General features: G+C 42.8%; 1 protein-coding gene across 2 annotated transcripts in view; it reads left to right on the top strand.

The window, feature by feature from the left end:
- Positions 1–6,402: 6,402 nt before the first annotated feature.
- Positions 6,403–23,117, top strand: part of EHMT1 (euchromatic histone lysine methyltransferase 1) — a 69,937-nt gene continuing 53,222 nt past the window's right edge. Inside the window, exon 1 of one of the 2 annotated variants that reach the window (XM_075259138.1) lies at positions 6,403–6,442. In XM_075259138.1, coding sequence (XP_075115239.1) covers positions 6,422–6,442 — 21 coding nt within the window. In that variant the 5' untranslated portion in view covers positions 6,403–6,421. Of the gene's footprint in view, positions 6,443–19,540; positions 19,697–23,117 lie in introns of those variants that run through there. The other variant, XM_075259137.1, reaches the window with a different exon arrangement.

Genomic DNA, 23,117 nt, shown 5'->3' with positions numbered 1-23,117 from the left:
ATAGATGTGATATGAAAGGACATTAATCTTCACGTACTGCTGTGTAAAGGGGACATGTCCTTGGAGCAGGGCCCCTTAGGATGCTGCACATTTTCCATGTCCAGTGTGATTGTAGCTGGGATCTAATTTTGGCTGTTTCTGCGTAGTAGCAATCCCATGGAACGTCTGAAGTCAAGGACCATAGAAATGAATGTTGTTGCCCAGTTAATATGGCCACACTGTTTATTAGTACAATGATGATAATCTTATACTCTGGGAATGTGCAGCCACCTGACGTTAGGAAAAATAAAGTTATGTCTGAGCGGCACTTATCCACCCTCTGGTGAAATATCCAAAGGGTTAATATGTATCGCCTGATTCACGGATGCCCCCAACAATGTCATAGTGTTATAGCACAACTGTTGTGGCGGACGGGGGTGGGGGGGCTCTTTGGTTCCTGCCAGATACCAGATCATGACATGATCCTGTCTGTGGCTGACCTGAGCAAGGGTGGAGTAGATGGGAGCATAGCCATAGGATGAGACTGGAGCTATATTCACACAGTGGGATGAAAGACCACAGTGACATTTCTTATCCACTATCAATTTCATATCCGGTAATCCATCCAACCTACTATCTCCAAATTAACCCACCAACATACTATCTATCCATCTATTCACCTACCAATTTATCTAATCTATCTATCCAGCTATCTTATATTTATCTACCCACCTACCTCATATCTACCTATAACTACCTAGCTGAGTATCTGCCTATTTATGTATCCACCTACCAACCAGATATTTAGCTATCTACCTCAAATCTATCTATATCTCTATCTTGTAGGTCTCTTTTTATCTGGAATCCATTATCTATTTATTTATCTGTCAGTCTGTCTATCTATATATCTACCTAATAGCTATGTATCTGTCTACATATCTACCCACGTATCTATCTATCTATCTATCTATCTATCTATCTATCTATCTATCTATCTATCTATCTATCTATCCCTCCTTCATATCTTTCTACCTCATAGCCATCTATCCAGTCTGGTCATCGTGTGGTTAAATCGCGGTATGGATGTGGTCTTATCACTTTATCTGCAGTGATCATTGCTCTTTTTCTCCTTCAGTACAGATGGACGCTGTGCTGGATTTCACCACAGAAGCTGAGACATTTGGCAGCAGTAATTACATTAGAAGCGAGATCTTATTATTGTTCACGGCCAATGCATTTCTGACTTCATAAAGCCGACAATGGAGAATAGGTCACTAGATAATAAGGCTGAGGGTTGAAACAGAAAAAGCATAAATCTTGTGTCCTCAGGTAACCTGCAGATATTTGTCTTTTTTTTTTTTGCAAGGCAGCCCTGGGGTGTGTGTTGTTGTCTTAGCTCCGCTGTATCCCCCACAGCTCTGGTTTCTGAAAACTATTTTGCTATTAACCTTTTTGTAAGAAGAAATTGTTGTCTTATACTGAGCTTGAGAATATGTCACGCACAGGCTGAAGCTCCAGGATAGAAATGCAAAAACTATACAGATGACGTCTTCTGAATGTTACGGACACAGCCATACACATTTACTCCATATTGGCTATGTTGATATTAGGCCCGGTTCACATCTGCGTTCGGGCCACTCCATTCCCCAATCCGCATGAAATATGCGGAGAAAAAAGTTCTGCAAGCAGCAGTTTTCTCTCTGCATTTTTCGAGAGACCAATTTATAGTCTATGGGGTCTATAGGTAACCAGTTTTTTATACAGATAGGCTTCTGTTGGGGGGGGTCGCCAAGCGGCCTTACTCAAACATTTTCAGCAACACCAGGACAAAAATTGTAAAATAAAATCTTTCATCCAATTAACAAATAACATTTGAAGCAGGGCTGACATTTTCCATGCGATGGCGGTATATCAATGAACAGTTTGAACAATTGTTACATTTCATCTGATAAACTTTCAATTTATCATCTACTTTAGTCTAATATGTATGGGCAGCTTTAGATACTGGGACCTGAGGCTTGTTTTTTTTCTTTTGGCCAAAGGATACACATATAATAATAGAAATACTAAAACTACTATAATACCGCATCCTTTGTACACAAATATAACTACTATAATACTGCTCCTATGTACAAGAATATAACTACTATAATACTGCTCCTATGTACAAGTATATAACTACTATAATACTACCTCCTATGTACAAGAATATAACTACTATAATACTGCTCCTATGTACAAGAATATAACTACTATAATACTGCCTCCTATGTACAAGAATATAACTTCCATAATACTACCTTCTATATACAAGAATATAACTACTATAATACTGCCCCTTGTACTAGAATATAACTTCCATAATACTACCTTCTATATACAAGAATATAACTACTATAATACTGCCCCTTGTACTAGAATATAACTACTATAATACTACCTTCTATATACAAGAATATAACTACTATAATACTACCTTCTATATACAAGAATATAACTACTATAATACTACCTCCTATGTACAAGAATATAACTACTATAATACTGCTCCTATGTACAAGAATATAACTATTATAATACTGCCTATGTACTAGAATATAACTACTATAATACTGTCCCCGATGTACAAGAATAACTACTATAATACTGCTCCTATGTACAAGAAAATAACTACTATAATACTGTCCCCTATGTACAAGAATATAACTACTATAATACTGCTCCTATGTACAAGAATATAACTATTATAATACTGCCCCATGTACTAGAATATAACTACTATAATACTACCTCCTATGTACAAGAATATAACTACTATAATACTACCTGCTATGTACAAGAATATAACTACTATAATACTACTCCTATGTACAAGAATATAACTACTATAATACTGCTCCTATGTACAAGAATATAACTACTATAATACTGCTCCTATGTACAAGAATATAACTTCCATAATACTACCTTCTATATACAAGAATATAACTACTATAATACTGCTCCCTATCTAGAAGAGCAGAACTGCAGAAGAGGAGAATTATTGACATATTGTATAGCTCACCATTTTTCTCTCACTCTTCCTCAACCCTAAATTATCATGAGGACATAGATAGTAGACAGCCCCTTTAATTTAGCACAGGTGACATTTTGGTAGTATTCTACATACATTTAGTATAAAGGGTCTCTCCAACAGCAAAAGAAGATGACACTTGAGGGGACCGTCCTGTAAAACAAAACCATAAGTGGTTACAAGGCCCAAAACCATTCAGGGGTCAGCTTTCATTTTAGAAACTGCTCAGGAGAAAGAAGATGTAGTCTCTAATTGGTTGCTAGGGGTGACAAGGTTACAGCTATTTACTTACTTGAAGCTGAAGGCTTGTCCTTCTTTCATCCTGAAAAAGACCAGAAACCCCCCCCCCCAAAAAAAAAAAAACCAAACCCCTGTAACAACATGTTAAAAATGTGTGCCCCCCCAAAACTATTGTGTAAACGGCACTTTTTTGGGACATGCTGGAATCTGCTGGGTGCCATTATTTCAGATTGCAGAGGTCTCCTCTGCAGACTTTATGTGTCAATTATACTTATGGGGAAACCACCGGCGTTTCTGTAGATTTAATTGACCGCACTGTTTTTGGAAATCGCCGCATCATAGTTTTTACCGCAAAGTGGACAAGGGATTCACTAGAATCCCATCCACTTTGCTCTGACTGTAAAACACCGTGATTTTTACACCACATGGCACCCCAGCCTTATATATACACATATATGTATATAATAGACAGTGTATACATGCATAACATATACTTATATATGTCTGTAAAATATATACTAATAAATATCTGTGTAATATATATTTATATATAGTGCTGGAGTCACAGTATATATCCCACAGGTTTCTGACATACATGTGGTCCAGGGCGAGTCTTGAGTAGGCCTCAGCCCCAGGTGTAGGTCCCAAACTCGTTACTGATCATAAAAGATTGCAGAGCCCGCACTTTAAGTCAGATCCTGGGAGTGGGAGGAGGTGCCTGGGTCTGTCCTGGAGAGCTGAGTTGTGGTGAGAACAAACTGGGACTTGTTGTGCTTTGTTTCATTGTGGAAGTAAGCCACATGTACAGTTAGCCTTATACTATATTAGTGAGGCCTGGTTCAAATTTGCATTTGGTATTCCGTTCGGGGGATCTGCATGGGGATCCCCCAAATGGAATACCAAACGCACTGACAAGCGGTGAGCTTATGAAAACACATAGACTATAATAGGGCTTGTGTGTTTTTCACGCAGTGTCCACGAGTCATGTGGAGAGAAAAGTACTTAATGAACTACTTTCCTCTCTGTATGACTTGCGTGGACAATGTGTGGAAAACACATGGACCCCATTATAGTCTGTGGGGTCCGTGTACTTTCAGTATTCTGTCAAGGGGGGGGGGGGGCATGCAGACTCCCCAAATGGAATATCGAATGCAGATTTGAACTAGGCCTCAAAGCTCGGACAAGCAGGAGTCTTAGACCGTGTTCACACGGGGCAAGAGAGGGCAGATTTGGGCACGGAATCCTCCTCAAAATCCGCCCCCTCACAATATAGGTCTATGTAAACCGCTAGTGGTCTTCTTTTCCGCTCAGTTTATTCCCACTAGCAGAAAACAGAAGCGAGCTACCCTTTCTTGAGGCAGATTCTGCCTCAGGAAATCAATACAAGTGAATGGGAGGCGGAAAACCGCAGTTTTTTTAAGGTCCATTCTCTGTGCTGGAGGGAAAAACCACCTGGCGGTTTTTACCAAAACCCACCTCAAATGCCAAAAACCGCTTCCTAATTCCTGAAGTGTTTTTTTTCCGGACCAAATTCCGCCACACCCTATTCACCTGTGAACTAGCCCTTATTTTGCCTTAGGTTAAGGCAGTATTTTATTTTTGTACTCGATGTGAAGGTTTATTTTTTTTGCTGTTTTTCTTTCTAAATAAACCTGTTTGCACCACGTTTTGTGTCCCTGTCTTTGACTACTTTCATCGGCACCATTGCTGCTACCTTACCCGCAACCTGTAGAATATATACCTATATAAGGGTGAGTTCACACTGAGTATACGCCAGTTTATTCTGAACGTAAAACACGTTCAGAATCAGCGGCGTATAAAGCAGTTCCCATTCATTTCTATGGGAGCCGGCATACGAGCGCTCCCCATAGAAATGAATGGGCTGCTTTTTTCACTACGAGCGCTCCCATTGAAGTGAATGGAAAGTGCCCGCGTGTACGGCTAGCTCTGCTCATGCAGAGACGTACACGCTAGCACTTTCCATTCACTTCAACGGGAGCACTTGTAGTGAAAAAAGCAGCCCATTCATTTCTATGGGGAGCGCTCGTATGCCGGCTCCCATAGAAATGAATGGGAACTGCTTTATACGCCGCTTATTCTGAACGTGCTTTACGTTCAGAATAAGCTGGCGTATACTCATTGTGAACTCACCCTTAGGCTGGGTTCACACTGGGGTTGAAGTCTCCTAAGCAGACTCCTCCACAGAATCTGCTAAAATTGGCAAAGAGAAAAGTTCTGTCAGTTTCAGTATAAAATAGTTAGAAACAGTTTCCCATTTAGACCCAAAGGATGGAAACCCGAATCCTAGTGTAATATATACATATATATCTATATACACATATCTATATACACCTGTGTAATATATACATGCATAATCTAGTTATATACCTGTATAATATATAGTAATATACTTCAGTATACCTATATAATATATACTTCTATATACCTGTATAATATCTAGTAATATACTTGTGTATACCTGTATAATATGTACTTCTATATACCTGTATAATATATACTTCTATATACATGTATAATATATAGTAATATACTTCTGTATACCTGTATAATATATACTTCTATATAAATATATAATATATAGTAATATACTTCTGTATACCTATATAACATATACTTCTATATACCTGTGTAACATATACACGTATAAACTATATTATTATATACCTGTGTAACACGATAAAGACGCCAGCATTTAGTAGAGGGATGACTATGTAACAGCAGCCAGACGTCAGGACTATAACACACTCATTTTCTGAGGTAAATGGGGGCTCTATTGCTATTGAGGAACCACAAATTCCAGAGAGGTCTACAACCTGGAATACCACAGTGAACAACTAAGCAGTAGCATTTTTCACGCAGACACAAGGATTGGCTTCTATACAAGGCGCCCACCAACTCCTAAGCGGCTCTGTGAGGACAGTGGTCCATAGACCCGCCATGTTAGGTCACTCAGACAGGGCCACCATATTGATTACGGCGGAGGCATCTGAGCGCGCATGCGCCGGATCCTCATATTCCCCTACGTTCCCCCGGGTTTGTAATAGAGAGTGGGCGGGGCATCGTCGTCGTCAGAGGCGGCGGGGCGGGGCTACGCTCGGGGTCGGAGCCATGGCCACACTGGATGCTGAGGTGAGGAGGATGGCGGCGCCGGCGGCTTCGCGGGAGGGTCTGGGGCTCTTCATTTTGGGGTCGCGGTAGCCTGTGGGGTGCAGGCTGGCAGTGCTCTGCTCTTTGTAGGGGCTGGGGGTCCTGGGGCCCCGGGTGTTTGGTCAGTGTGTGGTGCGGGGAGGTGGGGACATTGGCGGCTGTTGTTATTCCATGTGTGCTCTATTATTATACCTGCCCTATATGTAACCTATAAACCTGCCCCTAACCCTGTATAATATATACACCTCCGCATATAGCCTTCCTGTACCCACTTCTAGACTTCCCAGCATAATCGGCAATTCTACTGCTATCACAGTTTTGCGCCATTTTTTTTAACCATATGACTTAGGATTGCGTCCGATAACAAAATCTTAAGTCAGTTGCAACTTCCTAACAGCAGCCGACACGCTGTAAAGTCTCATTTTGTAGCCATGTTGGATCATAATGTCTAATGGTGTCATGTTTCCTATATTTCGGGCGTCACAGACCCTTGTTTTGCATCCTAGATGTCAGTGAATATGTCATTGGTCACAGGGTTGCGTTACGGTTGCGGCTTGTGACACACTTAATATGGTGGTTGTCTGCACATGTTCACACCTAAGGTGGGAGATCTCTTGTGTTACCCCTTAGGCCGAATTGGTATGAAATGCATGACCAGTGTCAATGGTGCAACTTCTGTCCCGTCTGTGGGTGTAATGATCAAAAAAATCCTGGTGATGGCGCTAGTTTGGGTCATTAGGCCTATAGTTGGGATGGGATTTGCCAGCCCTAAACTATTGTGGGGCCACTGTAACAGCCATGTCGCCGGGCGATGGGGACAATCCACCAATGTGGCTTTATACCCATTTGTAGTCCCAACAGTAGTAGTCGCCAAAGTTTTGCAAGCTAATAATATACTTTGTGTTCCAGTTCATCACCATAATAAAGATCTCTGCTTGCTGCTATAGATTCGGCTGACCACGCCTGGTGAGACCCTTGCCCACCTATGTTGGCTAATGTTGTACAGTTTTAGAGGTAATGCCTCAGTTCCATCTGCAACACCATGCAACCAGTGGCCTCTGCGGGTGGGCAGGACTTTGGCTGTGTCTCCGAGGCCTGAAAACTTGTCTCCAATTGACACAAGTACTTGGGCTTATTACAAGAAAGTGCTATTATACAGTGTAACGAGTCTTCTCTTGTGCCAGTCTCCAATGGCAAACACAAATCCAAACTTGACATTGGTGAAGATTAGAAACAGAAAGTATGATAGAAAGTCTCAGAACTTTTCAGTTTATAACTTTAAAGGGGATGTCCCATCAGAGGGCAGCGCCTTTCAGAAAGCAGTCCCTGTGGCTCAATGAGTGCCTTGGATCTGGTTCGGGGTAACTGCTGCAGTATTATGTGGTGGCCACGAATATAAAAAGCCCACCTTCTAATAAATGGTCATCTCAAGTCTGCCAAAATAGGAGAACCCTACAGAGTGACTCTCTGTTCTGGTTCATAGAGGAGGGGGGGTTTCGAAGTGTGGGACCCTGCTCTGCGATATCCACATTATCTAATGGGGCATATAGAGCTATTATTTTACAACCCTATTATCTCCTGCAGCAAAACACAACTGAAATTTCCATGTTGCCTAAGGCGGGGTGCTAGTTCTGTGTCCCTGTTTTGGCTTTGTGCCATCTTGTATACTTCTTAAGTTTATCCATTTAACTCCTTAGCCATACCCTTTGTACATTTAGAGAGCGGACTATAGGAAGAGCCTAATACAGAAGTATTGATATGTATTATTGTCGCGATCGCATGGACAAGTCACCAAATTGATACCAATAAAAACAACTCCTGCAAAAAAATACAAGCCTTCTTATAGCTGCATCAATGGGAAAATGAGTTAGACTTCAGAAGTGCCAGGGCTATGTTGGTGATTTTTGCCTTTAACTCCTGTCGTGCTGCCAAAGATCAGTGCGTCACTTTGACATGGTGTATCCTTACCATTGTAAATGAATGGAGTGTCATTGCAATCCTAATGGTACTACAAGTTTTAGTTGCAAAAAATTTCGGTGCTTGATGTTTTTGTAACTAGAAGTCGCAGCATCCTTGGGGACACAGAGCAACTTCTTGCTTACATTGGTGGAGGAGGAGCAGGGCAATAGGACTGTGGGAATTGTGGCCAAAGTCACCATGTAGCCCTGGCCTAATTGTGAAAAGGTAGTAAACATAAGAAATATAAGAACATAGTATTGGTTGGGGGGGGAGGGGGAGCCTCAGCTGTCCACTATGCAGCTGTGCTGGAATCAGTGTAAAGGTAAGTTCACACAGGGTTTTTTTGGTCAGGATTTTGAGGCCATATCCGCCTCAAAATCCTGACCAAAAAGATGGCTCCCATTGAAATCAAAAGCCACTGCTATAAAGTGAACACGGCTGCTGCGCCACTCGTAGTACTTCAATAGGATCAGTCTGCACGCGCTCCACATCCATAGCTGATCTGTGCAGCGCATTGTCAATTTTTCTAGTACCTACCCCAGTACCATTAGTTTTCCGGCGCTATCCCTGCATGTCAGAGGGGGCTGGCCTTACAGCTCAGCGTCATTGGTTTGCAGTATGGAACGTCCCCGTGACTCGTAACACTTCTAGTTTTGTACTGTCAGGGGTGATCCTCACTGGGCAGAAACCAGAAAATCTGACATTGCGATGTATTCAGTACAGTATATAACACGTACAATGCTAGAGGACATGAAAGACCTTCTTTCATTTAGAACTGAAAAAAAAAGTTCTGTCGAAAAGCGGTTAAATAGTCTAGCATTTGTTATTGGCTATATTTCACCTTGTGTGACCTAAGCATGAGTGAGGAGGCCTTGGAAAAAAAAAATTTTTATTTTTTTTTAAACCGTAATTTTTATTGAAAAAACTTTTAAAATTTACAAAACATCAAAGAAACAAGGGACAAATAGAGTAGGAACGGGAACAGATGGCAAAAAGTAACCAGGCAAATATCGCTGAAACATCCCAGTGAAAAAAAACAAAACAAACTTAAGGTTCAAGCTTCATGATGTGGAAACGCAGCATTTCATTGTTGCAGATTTGCTTTTCTTTTTTTTTTGCTACAAAGTCAGGAGTGGCTTAAAAAGGAATGGAAATCGTCTATGAAGTGCTTAGACTTTTCCCTTCTGTTAAATCCACTTTTGACTTTGACTAAAAAAAAAAAGCAGTAAAATCTGCAAAAAAAAACCCTCTGCATTTCCGCAAAGTGGGGCTTTAGCCTGAAATTGTTTTCACCGATTTTCTGACGCTTACAAGGTGACCGCTGGCTCTCCTACACTGACCTGTCTCGAGGAGAGAATACTCAGGGTTGGTTCACATCTGCGTTTGTATTCCGTCTGGGGGAGTCCGCGTGGGGACCCCCGAACGGAATACCAAATGCAATTGCAAGCGCTGTGCAGTAAAAGCACATGGATCCCCATAGACTATAATAGGGTCCGTGGGCTTGCCTCCAGGTCTCCGCACAGAACATGCGGACAGGAAAGTAGTTCATAGTCTATTTTCCTGTCCACTTGATTTGTGCGGGCAGCACGCGGACCCCATTATAGTCTATGGGGTCCGTGTGCTTTTACTGCACAGCGCTTGAAATTGCGTTTAGTATTCCGTTCGGAGGGTTCCCATGCGTCTCCCCTGGATTGAATACCAACGCAGATGTGAACGAGGGATCAGCCTGTCCTTTTCGCCCTGGGCATGGCTACATATGCGGTCAGTGTGCTAGCCGTGAAAAACATGCCCAAGTCACTGACAAAGCACACGGTCGGGCATAAACCCTAAGGCAGATCAGCTGAGCGAGCTTTTCTTGTGTATCTGGATAGGACCAGGAAGTGGAGACCATCAGAGGCCTAGTAAGTATCTGGATGGCATGAGCACTGCTTGTTCAGTGAGTATTGCTTACGGTTTGGGTTGTTGTTTTTTTTTTAATCATTTTTTATTAACTATTTCTGCCTATTTGCTATTCCACAATAAACCTCTTTTAGGCTGTGGCCCCATGTTGCTGAACAACTACTTTTGTTGTTGCAGATTTTGCTACGGTTTTTGAGCCAAAGCCAGGAGTGGATTGAGCAGAAGGTAGAAGTATAAGAACTTCTTAAATATTTCCTGTTCCTTTTGTAGCCACTCCTGGGTTTGGATCAAAAAGCCACGACACAATCTGCACCAAAAAAAGCTGCTTTTTCACAACATGGGTCCCCAGCTCAAGGCAGCCTTCTAAAGGCCACATGACCCTTACTGCTGCATGCTGGGTTACTGTTGAGTTTCATTTGGTGAAATTTATCAATCCCTGTCAGTGTTCTGGCGTAGAAGGATGATCTGGGGGTACATGTTTGAAGAATGTGAAAAAATAGCCGTGCACCACTCACTTGTCACATTGTGTGTCTGTGAGTTAAGTGGACACTCCGCCGCCCAACATATTACAGTCCTATGGTGAGGCGTTTTTAGGAGGAGGAATTTGAGTCAGTTTCCTGACCAAAAAACTGTGTGAACGCAGCCTTAGTACTCGCACCAGTTTTCTGGAGTGTATTATAATAGCAATCTACACTAGTTCCTAACTGCTGTAGCTCTCCATTCTTGTGGCTCAAATTGAACATGTTCAGTATGTACTGGAAGTGAAATTATTATATTCTGGGATCTCTTCAGATCCCACAGTATTCTGGGTGGAGGCCCAGAGGAAGTGTGAAAAAAAAATAAAAATATATATATGCTTTTCTATCCTTACCTCTTTTGGGCCTCCAGGCGGCGTCTAGTGCTCTCACTGTCTCCTCGATGGCATCATGCGCTGGGGTCACCACTGGGGCCTGTGATTGGTCATTACTCTTGGCATGACCTCTGTGGCCCAATCACACGCGTCCCCGATGACCCTGCGCTTCTGACATCGTCAGGAGAGCGCTTGATGCCACAAGGAGGCCCAAAAAGAGGGAAGGGGAAATGCATTTATTTATTTATTTTTTCTCACCCTCCCTATTATTCCCTGGGGTCTGAAGAGTCAGGTTGACCCATCTCTAGTAGAGGCCTAGATCAGCAGCCATAGACATTAGGTGAATGTTCACACAAGGATGGAGCTTGCACCAGAGATACTTTTTCGCCTCTCTATTGAAAACACCCGAATCTATGCTAAGCATGCATGTGTATAGGGTCAAGCACAGGCGCCAGGGCATGTTTCTAAATGGCGGCACGGCACCACACATACATTATCATGACTTCTGAGCAGATGACCATGGATCTACAATAGGCACCATGTAGAAGATGTTGGTTATTGTTTTGGTCCATCTGTTATTCAACTGCTGCAGAACTACATTTCCCAGCATGCCTAGACATTCCATGGGCCTGCTAGGAGTTTGTTTTGCAACAGGATAAAGAACATTTTCTTAGATAATCATTTATTATGCAGAATGGTTTCCTTTATGGTCATGCACATGTCCTTTTAGAAGTCCCGGTAGGTAGGCCACACATTTACATTGCTGAGTGACCATCTTGGTTTTGCTGTAACCCTCTGTATGCTGATAAACATACATGCTGTAGGGATATTTGGCCATGATCTCATGAGTAGTTGGGTTGCATTATGACAGATGTCAGTACAGTGGGGAGTGTGAGAAATCCTTGCCGAAAGCGCCGGATTGGTTAACCCTTTCATCTACATATAAGCCTCTTTAGCTGAAAAAGAGATGCTATAGTATGTGTCACCCAGACCCTGCAACAAAGGGGTTAAAATTGTCCTGTCTCCTGGGAACCAGCAGACAATTAGAGTCTAATAAGGTGGTAATGGTGAGATTAATCTGCACCCAGGGGATGTGTGTCTCGCAGGGAATCAGGGCCCGCCAAGATATCCTGCAGGTGTCTGGTCCAGATGGAGGTGGCTGTATGAAGAGATAAGCGGCGGGTACTGAGATTGGCCGCACTTGGGTGGTCCTGTCTCTCACCACAGCACAATGACACCTTCCATTATCAGTGTAAACACCTAACACACGTCTTATTCTGCGCATTTGTAGAAACGTGAGCAAGTATATAGGCTTCAGATGTAGAACACGGCTGCTGTGACATGAAGGTCATCTGGACAGAGCCTGCAAAAACATTTATAAGTCATCTCAATGGTATACAGCCATCCAAGGTCTGAAGAGCCTGCTAAAGGGGTTGTCGGGCGTTCCTCTACATTTTGTTGATGGACGGGGGAGGCCCATTTCTTGGACCAGCTCTGAAGCCATGGCTAGCAAGACCTTTGACTTTGGGGACCCTAGGTGTCCATAGAAATTGGTGGATTCCCTGCTGTCCCTTGTTCTCTTGCATAAAGTTAAATAGGAGAGGGGGTTGGGTGTTATGGCAGCAGGGTACTTTGGGTTCAATTGTTTTGCAAAGCTGTAAACCCCATAAGTTAGAGCTAGATGGTCCTAACTTATGGGGTTTACAGCCCATGAATTCACAGCCCATGGATTCTCAGTTGCAGGTTATATGAGACTGCTAGCTTAGACCTTAGTGTAACCCGCTTGTGACTGCGACTCACTTACAACTTTTTATTTAACAGCCGAGTTACACCTGTAAGGCTAGGGACACACAAGGACATGAGCCATCGCACGGCCAGTGACCGGTGTCCACGCCACCTTCATCACAAGTCATGAGTCAGTGTGCGAGGTACCATGATGTGATGGTTCAAAGAAGTCCCACCGGGATTTGGATTTCTTGTGACCGTAATGTCAGACCAACTAGTAAGTCGTAATGTAACTAAGTGGTAATGAAGGATGCGTGACGCTGTGATCTCAGGCCGTGCAATGTTTGATATATCTATAACCCTAGGCTAAATATTTTCAGACATTGCACTTAGCAATAGCTCACTGACCTGTTCTATAGACGCTTATACATGACCATGTATTACCATGGGTCTTTGTGAAGTGTCTGAAGCCTGGATTCCAAACTCAGGACAGATTAATGTTCTGTGCGTTTTGCGGTCGGGGCTCAATCCTTCAATGTATAGATCTGTAGAGGGCATGAATGCCATACAAATACCATAAATGCATAATCTGTGCCATTATCTCACATGAAATTGATGTTTTGCAAACCAAAGTTGGCATTTGTGAATATACGTGTATACTAATAAAAGAGTGTGTGGATAAGAAATTGAGAAATCTCATTGAGTCAGTAGTTAAATGATATGGTGTATTTTGAAAGAAAAATCCAGGTCTAAATGTGAGATTGTTGTAGAATAAATCTCCTGCTTGTCAGTATGGGGGTGTATTCTTTGTATAATATGCTTTCATTATAATTAGATAATACTGAGACACATATACAGTAAGTGAAGATAGAAACTGTACACATCCAGTACGCTCCAGTTCATGTTCTGCAGTTTGAGCACATTTCCTGCGGGTGTCGCTGTTGCACAGACTTGTATTTAGTCTGTCTTTTCACCCCCATTTTTCTTCTCGGTTTCTGTAGCTATTATTGTACAGTTCTGCACCAGTGTCTTAGGATTCCCGGACTCTTTCCAATCACAGCAGTAACTAAAGTCAGAAACTTTGCACAAGAGAGCAAATCACTTAAATAAAATAAAAGAAATGGTGTCTTTCGTTACACATAGGAAACAATAAAGCAAGTATATATCGGTCATAACAAAGCTGCAGACTATAATATTCTTGTTGTCAAAAATCCAGATTTTGAACACCTGGTTTACCTTGTATGAACGGATGCTGAGTGGAGCAACTTGCTAAGTGTGGACCCCAATAGGAGGCCGCAAAGTACACCATATTGTAAGGAGGCCCCTATGTAGTAAGTTTGCATACACATCAAGTGCAACCAATTTTGTGATAAAATGTGTAGATTGCCCACGCTTGGGGTATGGGGGTGGGGACCTCCTGACTTTCCTGTGTGTATGGGCCCCCCTACCTCTCCCCTGACATGACACTGGAGGACAGATGGATTAGGCAAATCTAACTTCGATGCCTGATCCTGTTTTATTATCATGGCAGCAGCTTACTACCCTCTCCCCCATTCACAAGCTGAGTATGCATGTACATGGGGGGCAGGGAATTGGTTAGGAAGCAATAGCCATCAGTTAAATAAGTGACAAACAAGTTGTCTCATCTGACTGGCCGAGATAACGCCGATACAAATTTGGTGAGACTGTTCCAGTCCCCTTATTAAAGCAGGTGAAGCCTGAGGTCAGTCTTCTACAGTCAGTTGTACTACAGCTCCCAGCATGCTTTATGAATTATAGTTCTGGACCGGGACCTCAGGTTGTAGCTCATGTCTGTAGACAAATGATTGACTTCTTGTAAGTGACAAGGCCTCATAAAGCAGGTACTTGACATCTTACGCCTTACATATGAGGATAGTCCCTTGTGTCTTGTGCAGGTACAGCGTGGAGTCTTTGGCCCAGGCCTCTTTCTGCAGGGAGGGTATGCTTCATACATAAATGTGATGGCGGGTCTAGGGCAGGCTTTCTGTAGCTAGAGCCAAGCAGCGAGCGTGGCCACCTTTAGTCTTTGGCACCTTTCTATGCTGCGTGCAGCAGATGGTCTGCCCTGACCTCGATAACGGCTGTCCTTATCAGATGGACGCGCCGAGGATTCATCCGACATCTCTCTCCTCTCCGTAGACAATTTGTTTTCTCACTAAACTCCCTTAATCCGGGAAAGAAGCCGCGCAATGATTCAGGCTCCTGGTTTATCCTCCATACTCCCTGGGGTCAGTTCTGTAAAATGAAGGTGGTCATTATTTTTTTTGGTTTGGTTCAATATGGAATATGCAGGAAATTGTATTTTTCTTCTGAGATCCTTGTCTGCCTTAATCCTTGGCCTCATGTAATGTATATTATTAGGTAAGCGCACAAACCATTCATTTATTTTAGTGAGCCCTGGATCGCAAAACGGAGTTTTGAGTTTTGCACCTAAACCACATGAACATGAACCCCTGATCATACATGGATGTGTGTATGGGGCCATAGGCTATAATGGGTAAAAAAAAATTTCTAAATTAAATGAATAAAAATACAGTAGCATTAAAATGTATTAATTATTATTTTGCAACTATAAATTAAAATATTATTTTTAAAGTCTGGGTTTTACTTTGCTGTTTAGGCCTTAAAATTCGACTCTGTTCCCACGGAGTAACACGCCGCTCATTTAGACACGTAAACACGTATCAGAGCGAGGCGCTTCAAAATAGATCCCATTTACTTCAATGGATGCCGGCTTACACGCGCTACACATTGACATTAATGGGTTATAAATAGAGATGAGCGAACACTGTTCGGATCAGCCATTCCGAACAGTACGCTCCTATAGAAATAAATGGAAGCACCTGGCACGCAGACTTTGCCGGCGGCCGGCCGCTTAACCCCCCGCGTGCCGGCCGCTTCCATTCATTTCTATGGGAGCGTACTGTTCGGAACGGCTGTTCTGAACAGTGTTCGCTCATCTCTAGTTATAAAGCCTCCCATTGATTTCAATGTGTAGCGTGCGTAAGCCGGCACCCATTGAAGTCAATGGGATCTGTTTTGAAGCGCCTCGCTCTGACACGTGTTTACATGTTTGGAAACTCAATCTCTATCATTTGGTTTACATCCAAAGCCAGAAGGGAAAAATATAAGACCTCCCTTTATATTGCGCATTGCTTCTGAATCCACTACTGACATGAGAGTGGAGGATTGGTCAAGATGGATGCTGCTTACTGATCCATTCATTTCAATGGGAGTGTCAGAGATAGAAGAACTACAGCACTTAGCTTGAAATGAATGGGAGCAGTGCACGGCCATCCCAAATTGGGAGCAAAACTAAAATTCTTAAGATGGGAACATCCCTTTAAGAGAAGTTGTTAGTTTAATGATCTGAATGCCAGAATATACAGGTTCTCCTGCCTGTAGACACATCTGTTAAGTTATCAGTTTATAGGATAGGGTTGTCGTGGCTTTCAGTTCAGTACAATAGGAGCCCTGCACCATACGTGCTTGGTGTTGGACTGTTGCTTTGCCATGCACTTCCATTTATCTTGTCCGGTGTCAGATTGGGCAGGAGAATATGCCCAGAAGACTCCATGTCAGCTGCATAGTAATGGAGGGTCATTGTGACCTATTATTAGAGAGGCAGAGGGCCATATGTCTGGAATATTATGTCATCCTAGATCCCCTTATATCTTGTCGGCTGAATTTAGCTTTGGGTGTTGAATCAGAAACCCCAGTAGATGACATCTGACCCTAAACCTGCTTTCTACGTCTCTATATGTATTTCTCCAACATCATGAGCATGTCAGGTTTTACTTCAGAGAGCCTGAGCTAGAATAGTGTTAATTCTCAGATTCCTCAGTAATTTGCATGCACTTTGGATCAGTAACACCCGACCGTCTGTGACCTTACACCCATGACACTTTACTATTTAGGGTAGAGCAGCGTGTAGGATTGTGGTAGCCTCCATGAAGGAGCACAGTGCCTTGACTTGGACTTTGGTGGAGGCCCTTGCTGAGCCCGGGGGAATCTTTCCTTTATTGACACAGTACAGCCGACCAGCCATGAGCTGATTTCCTGCTGGAGGGAAGGAGCTCTCACTGAGCATGCTCACCAGCTACTCTTAGTGCTGAAAGCTCATGGACACACCAGGGTAGGCCTCAGCAGCTGTGGAGGAGAATCAGATGGCACAGTGGCCTGTGGTGGAGGTACGTCAGCCCATCAGGGCTCAGCTCGCCCTCCTGCTCACTATTATCTGGCAGTGATCAGCTTGTGGAGCTGCTGACTTGTCATACAGTCTTTGTTCCCTCCAGGCTGTTGGAGACAATTTACATATTTCTAGTGTTGGCTAATGTTTCTTGTCTTAGAGACGTCTAGCGGGGCCCGGCTTGCTGGGCTTTGGATGGCTGCATGCAGATCTTTTTTCTCTCCTCCCCCCCCTCTCCCCTTGACTTGGAAACTTTACTCACCTTTTATTAGAATTATTTGGCCTCGGTTTTTTGTCATCTTGTTTTCCTTTGTGTTGCACAATGCAGTCTTCTACACGAGGACCATCCAACCTTTCTCCTTGCCCCGCAAGCTTTGTAGGACACAATATTAGAACTAGGTCCTTGATGCAAACTTGAAGTTATGCAGACATGAAGTTATTAACTCCTTAGTGGACCTCTTCTAAGGTGGCCCCTTCCTGAATTTATAACCCATGATCATATTGTGTGTATATATATATATATATATATATATATATATATATATATAGCCTTTAGTGTAACCTAATTTTCATGAGTAGACCCTGCAGGTTTTTGACAGCCGGGATCCACCTTGAAGATTGGTTCTTGGTAGGTGAAGGTATTGCGATATCTCCCTCTAAGTGAAACCAATATGGGATTGTAGCCCTGTAGACACTTGTGTGCTATTTATGTGTTGGACCCTTAAGATTTAGGCTCCGAGTGTAGCAATATAAATCACTTAGTGAAGATTTAGCTATTATTATAATTACATACATTTTATAATTTGTCTATTTTTACTCTTTTTATGTATATTTTTCATTGAAATTTTCGTGCTTATATTCTTGTATTTTGGGCCTTTTCTATAAGAAGTCAAATTCTTGCATTTTTAATGTATTTCTTTGTAGTTTCGGAGCTGCATTTGGGTTTGTACACAATTTTTCCTCTACTCTACTTAAAGGGGTTTTTCAGGACTTATCATTTCATGACTTATCATTTCATGACTTATCCTTAGGATAGGTCTCAACTGAAGATCAATGATGGTCTGATATCTGGGTTCCCCACGTTTCAGCATCAGTAACGACCAACATATTCTGCAGTGCTTAAAGAGACTGTCATCACTCACTGTCCGATATAGGGTTCACAGTCTAAATTCCCTATCGGTATGTCTTTGGAGTGTGGGAGGAAAATGGAGTGCCCAAGAGGAAAACCACACAAACACAGAGAGAACATACAAACACCATGTACATGTTGTCCTTGGCTGGACACGAACCCAGGACTTCAGAAATAATGCTGACCACTATGGCTCTGCACTTGGTAAGTAATGAAGAGGCCACAGTGCAGTCCCTATAAGCAGCTGAATGACGGGGGTCCTGGATGTAAGTGTGACCCCTGCTGAGCTTCAATTGATGACCTTTCCAATAGATAGGTCATCAGTTATTAAACCTGGAAAACCCCTTTAAGATGTAGATTCTGGACACAATGGGTTGTAATTTCTGCGAGACAGAGATGTAACCTGAAGCGGCAAGGCAGCTATAATGTATTGTCCATAGTCCTGGTCTCCTCATATTGGGAAGAGGCACTTTATGGGACCCCTAGGGCTCCTGGGCCAGGGTTTGACTACACATCTGCTCTGAGATCTGTATTTTCTACCTGGAGTATTTCTAAAACAATTTTTACAGTGAAATGGGTTTCTTATCTTCCGTGGGTGCCAAGGATTCTGAGACTTGTTCACAAAACTAGCTTCATTCTAAGGTTAGAGCCGCAAATTCTGTTTTTTGTTTTCCAGGCTCTAACACAATAATGGTCTAGAAGAAGACCCCCCCCCCCAAAAAAAAAAAAAAATAAATAAAAATAAAAATAAAAAAAATAAATGAAAGGGCGCTATGGTGTAACTCTTAGGGATTGTGGAAGATGGGGGGGGGGGGGGGGGCAGAGTCATTTTATCTGAACAGCCCAATAACTTAGTTCTATGGTTTCGCCAACCTGTATGGGTGCCCCTGAAAGCATAGTTCCAGCCTAGTGACATGCAGCCTGCCGTGCACTGTAGGAACACCTTGCTCACTGAATGGCTTGTTATTTACGCAACGTATCAGATGGTGTTGGTGCCACATTGACAGATATGGCCTAATTCCAACCATAGACAATAAGCAGAACGGTCTACATGTATATATCTTTTGAATATGCTTATATTTCTATGCAAACCCATTTTTTCACCTTTTTATACACGGGGTTGTTTTTGTGGTATGTGCATAGATTTTTTACAAACCCCATTTAGATAAATAGGACAGTCTCATAAATTTCTGCAACAAATCTGCCACGTGTGAATATCCCCTAAGGGATTTATCTGCTTTGCTAATGAATGCAGAATGACCTGACATGGTGGCCCTTGCTGAGCACAAGGAATCTCTCTCCACAGTACAGCCAACCAGCCATGAGCTGATTTCCTGCTGGAGGGAAGGAGCTCTCACTGAGCATGCTCCTCACTACTCCTAGTCCTGAAAGCTCATGGACACACCAGGGTAGGCCTCAGCAGCTGTGGGGGAGAATCTGATGGCACAGTGGCCTGTGGTGGAGGTACGTCAGCCCATCCTGCTTGGATCCAAGAGCTTGTGGAATCTTCCCACTTCTGTCCCGCCACATCTCTAGTTTCTTGCTTTTTAGATGTTGCATTTGGACACTGGAAAGTTTGCAGTCACCTCCACCCATCCCCAGAGTCCTACTTGGAAGTGATTTGCATGTGAGTGTCTTTTTGTTTGCACAGATCCTACCAGATTATGGGATTGCTAATAGTGCACATATTGTATAGTTGTTGACCTTACACCCTGTTGGGAGGACGCTGTGCCATGGAGACTAGTGAGACACTGAGCCTGAGCTCTGCTATATGACTGTATATGGCTGTGTATACCTCACTGCTGGAGGCATCTGTTCTTGAGAATTGATTTTTTTTTTTTTTTTTTTTGTCTTACTTAATGGTTAAAATTCTTCCAAAGAACCTGTTTCCGTTAACTCCTCCTTTGTGTGGCCTCCTGCTGTTTGCAAGGATTATCCTAGAAATTGTATTTTTCTGCTACTAGCTCTCTCTTGGTGTGGCTTGTAGTAACTTGGTGCTATTTTGTTAGCTTGTCCTCTGCCTGGACGAAAGTGGTGACCATGCAACATTATCGTGCTGCTATGTAGATGCACAGAAGCCTTGCAGGGTTGTCTTTATGCTGGCTGCTGAGTTGTGGCCATATTACCTTGCGTGTCACAATATGACCACATTCATTAGATGGGATTTGGGGACTTCTGTATTAATACTCTATCCTTAGTATGTGATTGGTAGAGGTCTGATAACTAGGACCTTCCCAGATCACCCCTTTGAAGAGGTTGTGGCAAATGAATTCAGTCCCATTCGGGAATATTCAATGTAATGAAGGAAAAAGGGAGAGGGAAAAAACACAGCCACCCATAATAGTCCACAAGCAATGTAGTGCATAACTTGCGGTATAAAAACCAAAAGGTTAGTAAAATATATGTAAGTGTACTAACCTGGACATTTGTTTCCCGGACTGAAGGACTGGACGCACGGACTTGTCATTCCACCGGCTAGGAACGTGATAATCCAAAGTGCTGCACGATAATTGTAGTCCAGCGTATCCTTGTTTAATAGAAAAAAATTCTTATTATTATTAGTTCCAAAAGACTTAAAAGTATAGCAATCACAGACACAGGATGGTATAACATGAAGTGGTAAGTCCAACACTAGCTGACGCGTTTCGAGAGGGATCATAGCTGACTAAGAGAGGCGTGCAGCACTTTCCATTCAGGAATAGGTCGTCCATACAAAAGTCCCTTTAACATTAGGTGTGATCTAGTACGGCAGCATTTCTATCTGAAGTTGTGTCATCTGTGAAACCTTCCATGGCCTGACAAAGCTTGGCGCTGCCATATTTATTGACACATGGCGGTGTGCTGGAGGAATACTAACAAAAGTACTAACCAGTTAGGTGATCGCTGACAGCCGAAATTGTTAAAAAGGTCTAATGGGTCACAAGGATACAGTGCTGACCGTTACATTCATTGGTTTATAGCTTGTTTTACAGTTGTTTACCACATACAAAAAGGGGCAGCTAATGGTAAGCTAATGCTATAGTCAATAAATGTAGGTCCAAACAGTGGCGGCTGGGCATGCCGAGGCCCCATATTGTATATCTGCTAGAGATGAGCGAATACTGTTCGGATCAGCCGATCCGAACAGCACACTCCCATAGAAATGAATGGAAGCACCTGTGACGCCAGCCGCTGGCAAAGTCAGCGTCACAGGTGCTTCCATTAATTTCTATGGGAGCGTGCTGTTCGGATCGGCTGATCCGAACAGTGTTCGCTCATCTCTAATATCTTGGAACTGGCGAGCGCCTATCCGCTTTCTAATATCTTCAGCCGGCACTTATTTCTGCCCATGTACAAAGACTAGAACACTACATTTGTCCATTGTTCTTAGAAACCCCACATTGACCTTCGTAACAATTACAGAGTTACAAAATGAGCTAAAAAGTATCCATGGACCCTGAGTTAAAGTTCTTAGTAACAAATGTGACAATTTTCAGACCAAGTCAGGTAAAGAAATGATGAATAATATTATTTTTCAAAGGAGATGAATCCAGCATAAAAATAGGTTGGATGAATAAAATTTAACTTTTATTTAGTCTTCATAAAAAGCAGTAATGTGCATTACAGCAAGATCCATATTGCATGGCTACGCGTTTCGGAGCTGCATTTCGTGCTCCTTCTTCAAGGCACGTAAACACGTGTCAGAGTGAGGCGCCTCAAAACAGATCTTGACTTCAATGGGTGCCATCTTACGCGCGCTGCACATTGTAATCAATGAGTTTAAAAGCCTCCCATTGATTTTAATGTGTAGCGCGCGTAAGACGGCACCCATTGAAGTCAATGGGATCTGTTTTGAAGCGCCTCACTCTGACACGTGTTTACGTGTCAGAATGAGCGGAGTGTTACTCCGTGTGAAAGCAGCCTTTGAGCAGTTTTTACTGTCTTTTCTTTACTACCCATAACTTATTGTTTCTATTGTGTTCACATCTGCATCAGTGAAAAATCTTCAGGTGAAAATCCAAGATCGACTTTTTCGACCAGCAATTTCAGTTAAAAAGAACAGACCCCATTGTAGTCAGTGGGGTTTATGTGGCTCCATTATTGTCCAAATACAGCAATCCGTTTGTCCGTTGTTCTTGTCCTCCTCCGGACACCCTAACAATAGTGTGAATCTGGTGTAGGGGGCGTTTTAGGATGGGATTTTTGCTTCATTTTGTATTTCTAAACCGTGAAAACTCTTCTGAGACCACCCAAACTTAAATTCTAAATTGGTCTTCTCAAAGAATCCGGTGAGGTGGTTTTCTTGGAGGGGGCCGTCTTTTGGACAGGTTTCACTTTATACATATCAATAACAAAAAATGTGGGAGGGGGACAATATCCGCATGGGCTCCTGTCTAGTGTTGCTGATGGCTATTCCTGCCCATCTCTGCTTACACATGCATGCTCAGTTTGTCCATGTATTCTCAATGGGAAGCAGCCCCTGCCAGACTCCTAGGAGGTGACTTGTATATCCTGAGAAGAAACAAACTGGGCAAACTGAATTTTCTCATGTGTGATCCTTCTCTCCAGACATATTACCTGGTAGGCCTATATAAATGTGTGTGGCCATCCTTGCCCTCCACTTCATCCTACTTTTGTAGCAGATAGACATGTGGCAGCGTTCCATTGTTTGGTTCTCTTTTGGCACTTGGAAGAATAGTAAAGTTTAGGGGCACAGTATATGACCCTCAGTCTTCCAGGGGTCTAATACCCCAAATAGCTACCTCTTAGGACCAGATATTCTGGTTACATACGAGTTAGATAGGGAATGGTTCTGTAGGGACCTTGTGCAGCAAGTCCTTGGCGTACTGAATACCCATCACTCTTGCTCCCCTCTCATCGCTGGATTTTCCATATTGAATAGAAA

This window comes from Leptodactylus fuscus, chromosome 11 (genome assembly GCF_031893055.1).
Source record: "Leptodactylus fuscus isolate aLepFus1 chromosome 11, aLepFus1.hap2, whole genome shotgun sequence".
Taxonomy (NCBI): domain Eukaryota; kingdom Metazoa; phylum Chordata; class Amphibia; order Anura; family Leptodactylidae; genus Leptodactylus; species Leptodactylus fuscus.
This window is presented reverse-complemented; position numbering and strand designations above follow the sequence as displayed.